This window comes from Bos grunniens, chromosome 12 (assembly GCF_055505025.1).
Source record: "Bos grunniens cultivar Pamir isolate PY7600 chromosome 12, Bosgru_T2T1.0, whole genome shotgun sequence".
Lineage (NCBI taxonomy): Eukaryota > Metazoa > Chordata > Mammalia > Artiodactyla > Bovidae > Bos > Bos grunniens.
The window spans coordinates 73,950,525-73,963,030 of NC_141176.1; the positions used below are offsets into that span (position 1 = coordinate 73,950,525).

At 36.8% G+C, this 12,506-nt stretch overlaps 1 protein-coding gene across 3 annotated transcripts in view; it reads left to right on the forward strand.

Annotated features, from left to right (window-relative positions):
- LOC147361902 (ATP-binding cassette sub-family C member 4-like) overlaps window positions 1–12,506 on the forward strand; it is a 162,625-nt gene that overhangs the window by 129,960 nt on the left and 20,159 nt on the right. For all 3 annotated transcript variants that reach the window (XR_015138372.1, XM_086330237.1, XM_086330236.1), the window contains 3 exons: window positions 7,508–7,597; window positions 10,886–11,058; window positions 11,464–11,569. Coding sequence is in view for 2 of the 3 variants with exons in the window: in XM_086330237.1 (XP_086186363.1) it covers window positions 7,508–7,597; window positions 10,886–11,058; window positions 11,464–11,569 (369 nt within the window). In the remaining variant the exon portion in view is untranslated. The remainder of the gene's footprint in view (window positions 1–7,507; window positions 7,598–10,885; window positions 11,059–11,463; window positions 11,570–12,506) is intronic.

Below are 12,506 nucleotides of genomic sequence, written 5' to 3' on the forward strand. Positions count from 1 at the left end.
ATTAGAATGGTGGGTTCCATGAGCTGCTGGGAGTGGGGAGTTGTTGTTTAATGTCTACAGAGTTTCAGTTTTGAAAGACGAAAGGAGTTCTGTGGCTGGATGGTGGTGATCGCTGTGCAACATTGTAAATGTACGTAATACCTCTGAATTGTGCACTTACAGCTGGTCAAGCTAGTAAATTTCATATGTATTTTACCACAATTAAAAAAAAAAAAATTAAAGGTATCCCTTTCAGGAAAAATGGGAAGAACTTTTTAGCACATTCAGTCTCCATATTTAAAGATTTTCTCTGGCTATTTAATTCATGACTTGTGGTTACAGTAGAAAATAAAGGAGTTTAGATTTCCAAGTTTTACGTTTTGATGGTACTCATCTCTGAAATGTCCAAGTGAGATTAGTTAGTAGAAATAAAGGGCCTGTCTGTAGAGTCCTTTCATTTCCTTTGATGCAAAGCTTTCGAAAAACCTGCCTTATTTTTAAAGCTTCTTAATTAGAATTGTATGCTGGTGTACATAAAATAAGTCTATAGATAAAGAAGTAATGTTAGAAGATCCTTGGCTCTGCCAATAATGTTTGGAAGCATATCTGAGCAAAGACTAAACATACCTTTAGTCTTTCATACCATCATATGTAAAATGGTAGTCTTACATACCATCAACATAGTTCTGTTCTGTTCTGTTGATTTCCACCCTTCCTTAGAGCATGTTCAACATACACACTCCAGAGAGCATCCTTACAAAATAGTGCCAAACATTGTATACATGTAGATTCCTCTCTATATGCTTTTGTGTCTAAGGTACAATATTGGTTGATAAAAGAGGGAATATCTGTAGAGAACTAGCAATGTGCAAAGTTCCCAGGAAATCATTCCAGAGGCATCCAGGGATAGAATGTTTGTGTAGACCAAGTGTCAGTGTGACCCACAGTTTTATTCCTGCTCTGCCTCAAAGGACTGTGGGGCCTTGATGACATTACTCAGCTTCAAGACTTCAGTGTCCTCATCTTTAAACCAGGCCTGGGACTCACTGCCACACAGATTTGTTGTGAAGATGTATCTGGGCTTCCCAAGTGGTGCTAGTGGTACAGGACCTGCTGCCAATGCAGGAGACTTAAGAGATGCAGATTCAATCCCTGGGTCAGGAAGATCTGTTGGAGGAGGGCACAGCAACTTGCTCCAGTATTCTTGACTGGAAAATCCCTTGGACAGAGGAGCCTGGTGGGCTATGAATCCATGGGGTCCCAAAGAGTCTGACATGACTGAAGCGACTTAGCACACATAACTGGGTGAGATAAGGTTTGTGCCCATGTCTGGTTCTTGGGAATGCTCAATCACCAGGATCTGTTATTATTCTTAATAATTGGGTTACTGGCCTTTGGATATTATTTTTGCCTGAGTAAAAAGAGTAATACTTTCCGGAATGACTTTACTCTTTAATTTCTCTTATGTGTTCATGGTGCTTGGTGATTTTCTTTATATTTATTGTTTACAATAAAACTAAATTGTTCATATGAATATAAATAGTAGAGCAAAGAAACAAAAATTAAAAAAAAAAAACAATAGAAATTTGTGGGAAGGCTAACAGAGAAATGTATCTAATGTTTCCACCAAAAGCAAAAAGAGAGAATAACACTTTCTTGTACTTTGATTTCATTTTCCCCTCCCAGCAACTTCTTTCCTGACCACCATCTTGTACACATTGTTACTTAACAGTCCTCCACCAAGACCTCAGGCCTTTTTTCTCAGCCCTCCCACACTCTTGGCTATTTTCTTCCTCTCCTTGAGGATCTCCTTGAGGATACAGAAATGTAGCTCTCATTTCTGCTCCTCTGTGCTTATTACAGTCCCTGACAAGTACTGATAAGAATTCCTAACATTTGTGGAATCATTAACATGTTTTAACCCCTTATCCTACCACTTCCTGCTTAGTTCTCACAATTCTGTAGTTATCCTTACCTAACAGATTTAAAAACTGAGGCCCTAGGGGCTTGTCCCACTTATCAAGAAAGGGGCAGAGCCAGGAGTCAGATTTTGTGTGTGTCTAATTATTTTTTTCACAGTGTTTCAATTGTATAGCAAAATAGTAAGGTGAATTTCTTAAGCATAGATTTTTAACTTATCCTTCTCTACTCTCCTCTTTGGTAAACATTAATTTGTTTTCTATGTTTGTGAATCTGTTTCTGTGTTGTAAATAAGTTCATTTCTATTAATTTTTAAGATTCCACATATAAGTGATCTCATATGATATTTGTCTTTCTCTGCTGACTTATTTCACTTAGTCTCATAATCTCTAGGTTCATCTATGTTGCTGCAAATGGCATTATTTCATTCTTTCTATGGCTGAATAATATTCCTGTGTGTGTGTGTGTGTATACATCATATCTTTATCCATTCATCTGTCCATGGACATACCTTGGCTATTGTAAATAGAAAAGTTGTGAAAACTGGGGTGCATGTATCTTTTTGAACTAGAGTTTTTATGTTTTCCAGATATTTGCTGAGGAGGGAAATTGCTGGATCACCCAGTAACTCTTTTTCAATTCTTTAAGGAACCTCCATATTGTTTTCCATAACAGCTGTACCAACTTACATTCCCACCAACAGTGGGGGAGGGTCCCCCTTCCTCCACACCCTCTCCAGCATTTATTATTTGTGGATGTTAAATGATGGTCATTCTAACCAGTGTGAGGTGTGATACTTCATTGTAGTTTTGCTCTACATTTCTCTAATAATTAGTGACTATAAAGAAAACTCAGCACAGAAGAATTGATGCTTTTGAATTGTGATGTTCAAGAATACTCTTAAGAGTCCCTTGGACTGCAAGGAGATCAAACCAGTCAATCCTAAAGGAAATCAGTCCTGAATATTCATTGGAAGGACTGATGCTGAAGCTGAAATTCCAATATTTTGGCCTCCTGATGCAAAGAACTGACTTCTTAGAAAAGACCCTGATGTTAGGAAAAATTGAAGGCGGGAGGAGAAGGAGACGTCAGAGGATGAGATGGTTGGATGGCATCACCAACTCAATGAACATGAGTTTGAGCAAGCTCTGGGAGTTGATGATGGATAAGGAAGCCTGGCATGCTGCAGTTCATGGGGTCGCAAAGAGTTGGACATGACTGAGTGACTGAACTGAATAATTAGTGATGCTGAGTATCTTTTCATGGGTCTGTTGACCATCTGTATGTCTTTGGAGAAATGTCTATTTAAGTCTTCTTTGCATTTTTTGATTAGGTTGTTTGTTTCTTTGATATTGAGCTGTATAAGCCATTGTTTATACAGATATTGACTGTATTTATGTAGACTAGAAACAAAGTATCAGAAAGAGAAATTAAGGAAACAATCCCATTGACATCACATCAAAGGGGAAAAAAAACTCGGGATAAACCTACCTAACGAGGTAAAAGGCCTGTATACAAAACCTGTAAGACACTGATGAAAGTAATTCAAGATGATACAAACAGATGAAAAGATAAACTGTATTCTTGGATTGAAAGATTCAATATTGTTAAAAATAACCATACTACCCAAGACAATTTACAGAGTCAATGCAATCTCTATCAAATTGCTAGTGGCATTTTTCACAAAACGAGAACAAAAAAAATTTAAAAAATTTGTATGTAAACAGAAAAGACCGCAAATAGCCAAAACAATCTTGAGAAAGAAGAACATAGCTGGAGGAATCACAGTCCCTGATTTCAGGCTATACTACAGAGACACAGTAATGAAAAAGTATGTTACTGTCACAGAAACCAGACACATATATTAATGGAACAGGGTAAAAAACCCAGATATAAGCCCATGCACTTATGGTCAGTTAATCTAAGACAAAAGAGGTAACAATATGTAATAAAGAAAAGACAGTCTCTACAATAAAAAGTGTGGGGAAATCTGCATGACTGCATGTAAAATATATGGCAAAACCAATACAATATTGTAAAGTTAAAAAATAAAATAAAATATTAAAAAAGAAATAATTAGAACATTCTCTAATACCATATAAAAAATAAAGTAAAAATGAATAAATGAGCAAAGACCTGTAAGACAAGATACTTAGTAAGACAAGATCTTAGAGGAACACATAGGCAGAATACTCGTTGACATAAATCCCAGCACTATTTTTTTGGATCTGACCCCTAAAGTAATGGAAGCAAAAGCAAAAATAAACAAATGTGACCTGGTTAAACTTAAAAGTATAGCATGAAGGAAGCCATTTAAAAAAACCAAATAGACAACCTATGGAAAAGAAGAAAATATTTGTAAATGACATGATCAGCAATGTATTAATTTCCAAAATATACTTATAGGGTTCAAAGTAAATTTAAAGAGATTCCCAACTCCAGAGGCTGAGAAGCAAATTACTGTATTTGTGCAAGACTTCAGGTGGCTGTTGACTGTGGTCCTTGATAGAACTGCTTCATATCATGATTTCATGTGCATGCACGCACACACACACACAGAAACAAAAATGTCACAAAACAACATTACTATTGCTCTGTGCTCTGATATTTTCTGTGATGCCAGTTCTATTCTACTTCATATAAAAGACAAAATGATGATCACAATGCACAATCTGAAGTTTGACAAACACTGTCCCTGCCTGTCTCCCTGTTGGGCTGGGCTCCTGGTCCATGTTAGCATCACATCAGGAACTTCATTGTGTGTCAGATTGTCACAGCAGCCTTGCAAGGCTAACCCCGGTTTCCAGTAATGGAACCGTCTTGGAAAGATAAGTAATTTACCCTGAGTCTAATAACTAATGAGAAGTTGAATCAGAACTTAGAACTGTCTGACTCCAAATTTATTTTTTGTTTTCAATAAATGTTAGTTAAACTGAATGATGTTCTCATGAGATATTTTCCCCAAAACATAACAAAAGTTTAGTAAAGTCAGACGATATGACTCCTCCTGTTTTGAGTCTCCTTTGGAGAATATCAGTTTTTGAAATGGGCTTTTTCATTTATGTATTATGGGCTAATAAGTGTCAGGAGAAGATATTCAAAATCTTACCCCTCCCCAGCCAAGAGACCTTTGTCTTTACAGTGTCTTGTTGGCTCCGAGATGGAGAAAAGTCTGTTGGTTTGGTTACTTGAAGTTAACTTGTCTATGTGCAGAAAACGTACATCTCTCTTCCCCTCAAATGAGTAGCAAGCAGTGATGCTTGTGTGTCAACACCCTGATTTAAGCAGCCTAGGAAGCTGAGAGCAGACTCTGCAGAAGGGGGAGCCCAGTACTGTTTCTTTGAGTTGCCCCACTCAGGTGAGCCAGGTCCACATCATGTTCCCCGAATCCCTGTTACCTGTGATCCTGGGAACAGCGGCAAGCTTCTGGGGTCATCTGTCTCTCCCAGGCTTATCCCCATCACTGTTGGTCCTGCCATGAACAGGTCAGAACTGGGGGAGATGTGATGGCAGCAAGGACCTGAGTAGGAACCAGAGACAGGGGAGTGGGGACATAGACCATCAGTCCTCAGGGGAACTTTAAAAGATGAATACTTTATTTTTTTAAATACACAGAAGTTACATATCAAAACAGAAAAAAAAAAAAGTTGAATACTGTGTTCTTAAGAAGTACTCCTCAATTTGTATTCAAAGTTTCAGGAAAAAGCAAAAATGAAAGCTTTTCCTAAATAATTTCCTTAAACACAACAGGTAGTTGAAGTGTATGCGTCCTTTGTGCTCAAGATCTGAAGTAGTTAAGTATATTCCCCAGGAAGAATGCCAGTTGAGATTACATTCAGGGAGTACCTGCTTACTTGAAAGGACCTGGATAATGGAGGGAAGATGGAGAAGAGAAGGGCGAGGAACACTGAGACCAGCCTCCCCTCACCTCGCCAGTTGTTTGTGTAAAGTTCATAGATAACAGCTAAAGGATGAGAAATCGCCTGCATGGGGGATTGAAAATTACAAAGAGTAAAAAGTTTTTATAAAAATATGAGGTACAATGATGGTTATTCTCCTGACAAGGAACTCGTACTATTGCTTAGATGGGTGTTAATCTTTGTTTCTAAATTCAAGAGTTTTAGGGGAAACTTTAAATTTGAGTCTCTGGATTTTTCAGTTCAATTCAATAATCATTTTGAAATGTGTATTTCTGGTGATTTTCAATGCTTTGTAAGCTTATCGGTCACTTAATCAATTTTGTGCAAATGAAGCTCCCTACATAGTATATTTTTAATTTTGGATTTTCCTTAGGGATATATCTCTTTTGGTGGCACACTGTCCTGTGCCTTCTGCTTTCATTTCTTGATCACTAGACTTAAAACTGAGACAATAGGGAGAGAAGGTATGGGAGGCTCTCTAAAGTATCATTCTTCATCATGACTAGGGAAGAGAAATATTTGTCTTCTTCATCTTCTCAGACTTTCATGAAGTTAGAAGGAAACTCCAGCCCCAAGACCAGGCAGGATTTTGAGGCTGGTGATTCCGAGCAGTTCCGGGCACTGTGGAAGAGTCAGGTCTCCTCTTGTTCCCACACGTGTGCCTCCCCTTGTTCTGCCCCCTTCACTGAAAGGAGCCAGTTGGGCTCTTCTCTGCTGCCCATATTCTTATGACCTGGCTTACTAGAGCCTTCCAGAAGAAAATGTAAGTTGTCTACATGAGCTTATGTACATATTCTCTCCTGAAACTCAGGAGGTATATGATTCCAGTGTAATTTACTTGTGGCTCCTCTTGATGATGAATAGGTAGATGAATAGGAAAAGCTATTTAAATCATTTTATTATGGCTCACATCACAGTGGGTTTCAGGTCCTCCTGGCCTTGCAGTTAGTAACGAGGTTCTGTGAGGCAGGTCATCCTGACGCACAGGTGAGAGAACGTGGGGACCAGCTGATGCAGAATCAGAGGTGATCTCTCCACGGACAGAGGTGCCTCAGGCCCCAGGAGCTGACGTTCTCTTTGAACGTGTGGGGATGTTCCATTCACACCTGGGGAGAGATTTCCAGATCCTAGAAGACAGTCTGACCAATGGAGAAAGTAACCTAGTTTATTCTTCATTGCCAAAGTATAAATACTGAATGGTTTTGCTTTGAAGCATAAGCCTCAACTAATCATGCAGTTGATGTTTCCCAGTCACACCAGGATTGACAGTTAATTTATGTAGATCTTGATGTAAACTTTCTCATGTGATTATAATGTCAGTTTGTGTGTGTGTGTTTAACCAGATATTTATTACCAGAATGGCAAATTTTTTTAAAAAATAAAATTTTCCTTTCTTTTCTTAATTTATTTTTTCTTAAGATGAAAATACTTCTTAAACACTTTCTTCTTTTAGTGTTTAATAGTCCAGAGGATTTTTTATAGCACACTTTGTACAATGGAAAATTATTTTAGAGATACTGTTTTGTAAACATACATTTGTAACTTTAATATTAATAATTGCAGTGAATTTTGATATTTTGTATTTTCATTCTTTTCTATAAGCATTGGTTTAAAATGAAAAGAGACAACAAAAAAAAAGAAAAGAAAAGAGACTAAGGTACTAATGTTCACTATTTCGTGGTATTTAGGAACCTGTTTTATTCATTGGAACACTGAGGAAAAACTTGGATCCCTTTAATGAGTATTTGGAGGAGGAACTGTGGAATGTCTTAGAAGAGGTAATTTATGTAATGTTATTAACTTGTTAGCATCAGTATCTGTGTGTGTACATTCATAGCATTGCAAGTAATTAAGGGAAGCTTATCATTTTAACTGTTTACTTTCCAGGAGAACAGTGATGAGATGGGTACACTTAAAATGTGTATATTGATAATGAAAACCAATAATATAATTCCTCATGTTTTCATTTTAGCTTTTTCTATAGAATCCCAAGCAACTAGATACATTATTTTGTCCTTAACAGAGCTTATTACACTAGACATTAAAACTGTGGGATCACATTCTATGAGTGACCTAGTAAATTAATTACCCTAATTACCCTCCAATGTTCATTTTATTCCTCTGGCCTTAGGGGCTATCTAAGTGGAGACACTAGTTTTTCATTATTAACTGAAAGATAAACAAGATCATTCCAATACAGTGCGATGAAGTTTCATAAGGAAGTGTTTATAAAAGTAAATTATTTAGTTGGAATGTGATGATTACTTATTGGCGATTATATCATTTTAATGCTGCAGCATGAATGCAGGTAACAGAACCCTGGTGTTTTGGCTCAGTTTTATATAGATACGTTAATTTCTAGAGGAGTTTCTGTTATTTGTGCTGTGTTTCCCCTTGCCCTACTTCACTGAATTTCCCTACCCTTGCATGAAAAAATTTTGACTATTAAGTTGCTGTTGGTTTGTATATTTTAATACTAATTATTTTGTGTATTAGCCCTAGTTTTGCAAATTGATTCTACTGATGGCAGAAACTTTAGATTTCTAAACCATAGACAGACTTCTAATCTCTCATGGAACCTAGTTCAGTCTTTTGCTTTTAAAACGTAGCACTTGATAAATAGGTACTAAATGTTTGGTTTATTTCTTCATTTCAGAGAAGTATAGCTTATTTCTTTAAAAAAATTTTGTGTTACACAAATCCAGCATCAATAGTATCTCTGTTAGGACACAAGTGTGTCTCATCACACAGGAACCCAAGATCCAGAAACCTGGGCGTCAGCAGCCTATGCATCAGGAACCACATGGTTCAGTCCTTGTGGTGGCAACAGGTCACATGTCCATTTCCCTGGGCCTTGTATTAGGTGAACTTCCTTTATTGCTGGCCCTGCTCTAGTAAAAGCTCTTCCCCATCTGTTGATTGCATTTCCCTGTCTTCTTCCAGCCCACAACAGTCTTTCTTTTTGAGAAGTAAGGTTCCATGAAATGTGGGAACCATCTGACACCTGTGTTAACCTCCTGTGAGAAGTGTTGGCACCTATTAGATACACTACACAGCAGGTTACTTTAAAAATGTTTATGATAACAGAAATAGGGTACCTTATAAGTTCAGTTTATTGTTTTTCAATTTTGCTCTATTCCATTATTTTCCCAACCTCAAAAATGATCTGAAGTATTTCATATTGAGATGTACAGTTTTGAATAGTATTATTTGCTCCACTTTCCTTAAATTATAACTTTTTATATGCTTTCCACAGTTTATAGTGTGATGTGATATTCTAAAGCCAGTAAAAAAAAATTGTTATTAGAATATAATCCTTTTACACGTAATAGTAGTGTTATATGTAAACTGTCTATATGGATTTACTTTCTAATTTATAGGAACAGATATGTCATATGATGAGATTCACTTCTGCCTTCACACTGCTAACAAATATCTCTGAGAGCTTCTTAAGCATCGTTGCAGATTCTGGGTCTATCACAGTCATCAAGAGACACAATCTCTATCCTTTTCAAGGACATTCTCTTGCATAATCTAACACAATTATCTCGAATAAGAAATAAAACAGTAATATTACACTATCGTCTAATGTGTTCAGATTCTCCAGTTGTAACTTCTAGTTATTATTGTCTACTGCATCTGTTGCCCTTTTCTTCCATTCTAATACTTTATACCTTGATTTTATGATTACACTACAGAGAGCTTTGATATTCATATTATCTCATAACTATTCCTGATTCATAAATAAATGCAGTGTCTCAGAAAACAGTATTTTATGAAAAACACTACCCCTTACAACTCTTATTTGTCATGAAGCAGATATGGACAACCTGAAGGAAAAGAAAAAAAACCAGATTAGTTTTGTGATGTCATCCAACTCAGGAGTAAGTGTGAGATTATTTCTTTGAAGTTAGAATGTCAGTCTTAACAAAGACCAACCACTTGCACCACAATTCAAATTTTACCCTTTAGAGTTTGTACACCTTGTATGCTGTCACTAAATACCAATACCATGTTTAATCCTGACTCAGAATTCTGCTTTCTAGGGATTGGATTCCATCAGGAGCACAGTTCAGGATCACATTCATGGAAGTGCTCCAGCATTTAGGATATCACAAAAATGCTACTCATTCACCCTTGGTGTTTTGTTATCTGACGTTGTACCGTGTCACATAACTTATTGGCCATCGATCTGTTGGTTTCTTAATTAGAAGTGTATTTCTTCTTTGTTCTTTCACTTTAAATACAGCCTGAATTGGCTTCTTGCTCCATAATATTTCTCCAAAATGAATATTCATTGAACTGACCCCTACCACCAAGTGTTCTTTCAGATTATATTTGGTGGTTAAAGATTTGTTTTTTTAATCTTATGAGTATTATTTTATGAAGATAGATTAGTATAAACATCACATATATCCATATTGTGGGGGAGATAAAATGTAATATTTTATCTTGTTTTTGTGAGTTTTCATTCACTGGAAGACATTTATGATATTGAAGAAAATGCACTTGACTGGTCCACTATTTATAGACTAAGCTTGGGAAGTGTCCCAGGATTACTAGTGCATAAGATGGAGTTTTCCATTGTTTAAATTTGTATTATTTTAAATGTTAAAAAGTTGTAAATTGTTAATAAGATTATATCTTTAGAGAACCATACTTTCTCTAATTTTTCTTTTTAATTCCTTTTAATGTACCACCTCTTATGCAAAATGTACTTTGGTAAAGTTGATTAAACCATAAAGATCCTTTTAGATTTTCTGTTTAAACCACATTGGGAGAAATAGCTTCAATTTTTGAGACTTTCTGAACTAATTCCTAGTTGGGGGTTGTTGGTGGATGGCATGTGGCAGGGATGGGGGGACACTGAGATCTTTCTGTCCTGACTTGACTCTACCAACCATCTTTCTCAGTGAACACTAACTGGAAACAGCTTTTCCCATCACAGGGCTGTATATGTAAGATACATAAGAAGTCATGAGGACTTCAAAGCTCTAACATTCTAAGAGGCTTTTCTACTTCAGCAGTCATTTGTTTTCAAAATTTTGTTCTTTCTGTATCCACAGGTACAACTTAAAGAAGCCATCAAAGCTCTGCCTAGTGAAATGAATACTGAATTAGCAGAATCAGGATTGAATCTGAGTGTTGGACAGAGACAACTAGTGTGCCTTGCTAGGGCTATTCTCAGGAAAAATCAGATATTGATTCTTGACAAAGCCACATCCAATGTGGATCCAAGGTATGGAGCTGAGGTCCATGAAACCTGGAATCCAAATTGTAAATGTAGTAAATGGAAAACATTTAGTGATGCTGAAAAGTGTTTCTATGCTCTCTTTGACCCACAGATATCTTTTAATAATGTTAATCACAAAGGAAAACAAAGGAAGAAAGCAAGACAGTTATATGCTGTTAATATTGTTATGAGGCATCCTAAGGAAGCTGGATTTCAGCTTCTGATAGTTTCAAGCAATTTCAAGGGAAGACTATTTTCCATCATTTTATGAAAAATAGTAAATTTCTAAATAGACTTTTTATAGTTAGTTTTTTAGGAACAAGATTATATGTTAAAGCATTGATTTTTAATTTTTAACTCTTGTCTGCCTTTCCTGTCTTCACTGAAGTATATCAACTTCTCTGATTCTAGAACTGGTGAGTTAATACAAAAAAAAATCCATGAGAAATTTGCTGACTGCACTGTGCTAACCATCACACACAGGTTGAGCACTGTTATTGACTGTGAACGGATACTGGTAAGACCCACACCATTTCAGTTGTTTTCACTTATATTCAATTTTGCACTGATCCTTCCATGTAAAACTTGATAGAAACCTCCAGTAATTTAATCTTCTCTTGGTTTCTCTTTTCATACCTGAAAATAACTCGAGTAATTAACTTTACTTTCAAAATGTGCTATTAAATAATATATCCAATAACCTTATATTTTCATATAATATTAATATATTTGAATTGTTATTTTTTAAGACATCCAGTCATGAAAATATTCCAAACCCAAGTTGTAGCTTCATATTTCAAGAGGCTAGAACACAGTCATTTTCACTGTGTCACAGTTGTTTCAGTGTTTTTTGATTCCCTTAATCAAAAAATTAACCTCTCATTTAGATTGCCAGGAGGTTGTTGGCTAAGGTTGCAGAATTTTTCAGCTCTTTCTGTCAGAAGGGAGTCCATGAGAAGAAAGGGCTTCGTGAGAAAAACAGTATTTCAACTGAAAGGATTTAATATAGGAAATTTGCTACATAAGAATAGGAGGTTAGAAAAATGAAAGGAAACACTGGGGTAATGATTTTAGGAAGCGGCTACCATGTCCTAGGACAGATATTCAGACCTAAGAACTCAGAAGAGAGCCCCTACAGTTGGTGCTCAAGCCTCCAAGGAGAGGTCACTGCCCAGCTGCTGGTCTTACGTGCTGAGGAAGCAGGATGCGGCTATTTCTCCATGTGCTAATGGAAGCTTGGAGCTGGAGTCAGGTCCCCCTGCTGAGGTGACGCTGCAGGAACAGCCAAGTCAGATAGAACATTAGCTCTGTCCCACTTTCAGTCTCCCTCTAGTGCCCGCTTACTGGCACAACCTGAAAAAGGCCAGCTTGCCAGAGAGCCTATGAAATCTGACTTGCAGAGACTGAACCTGTGCATCACAGGTGAGAGTTTAGAAAGGAAGGCAAATCAAGGC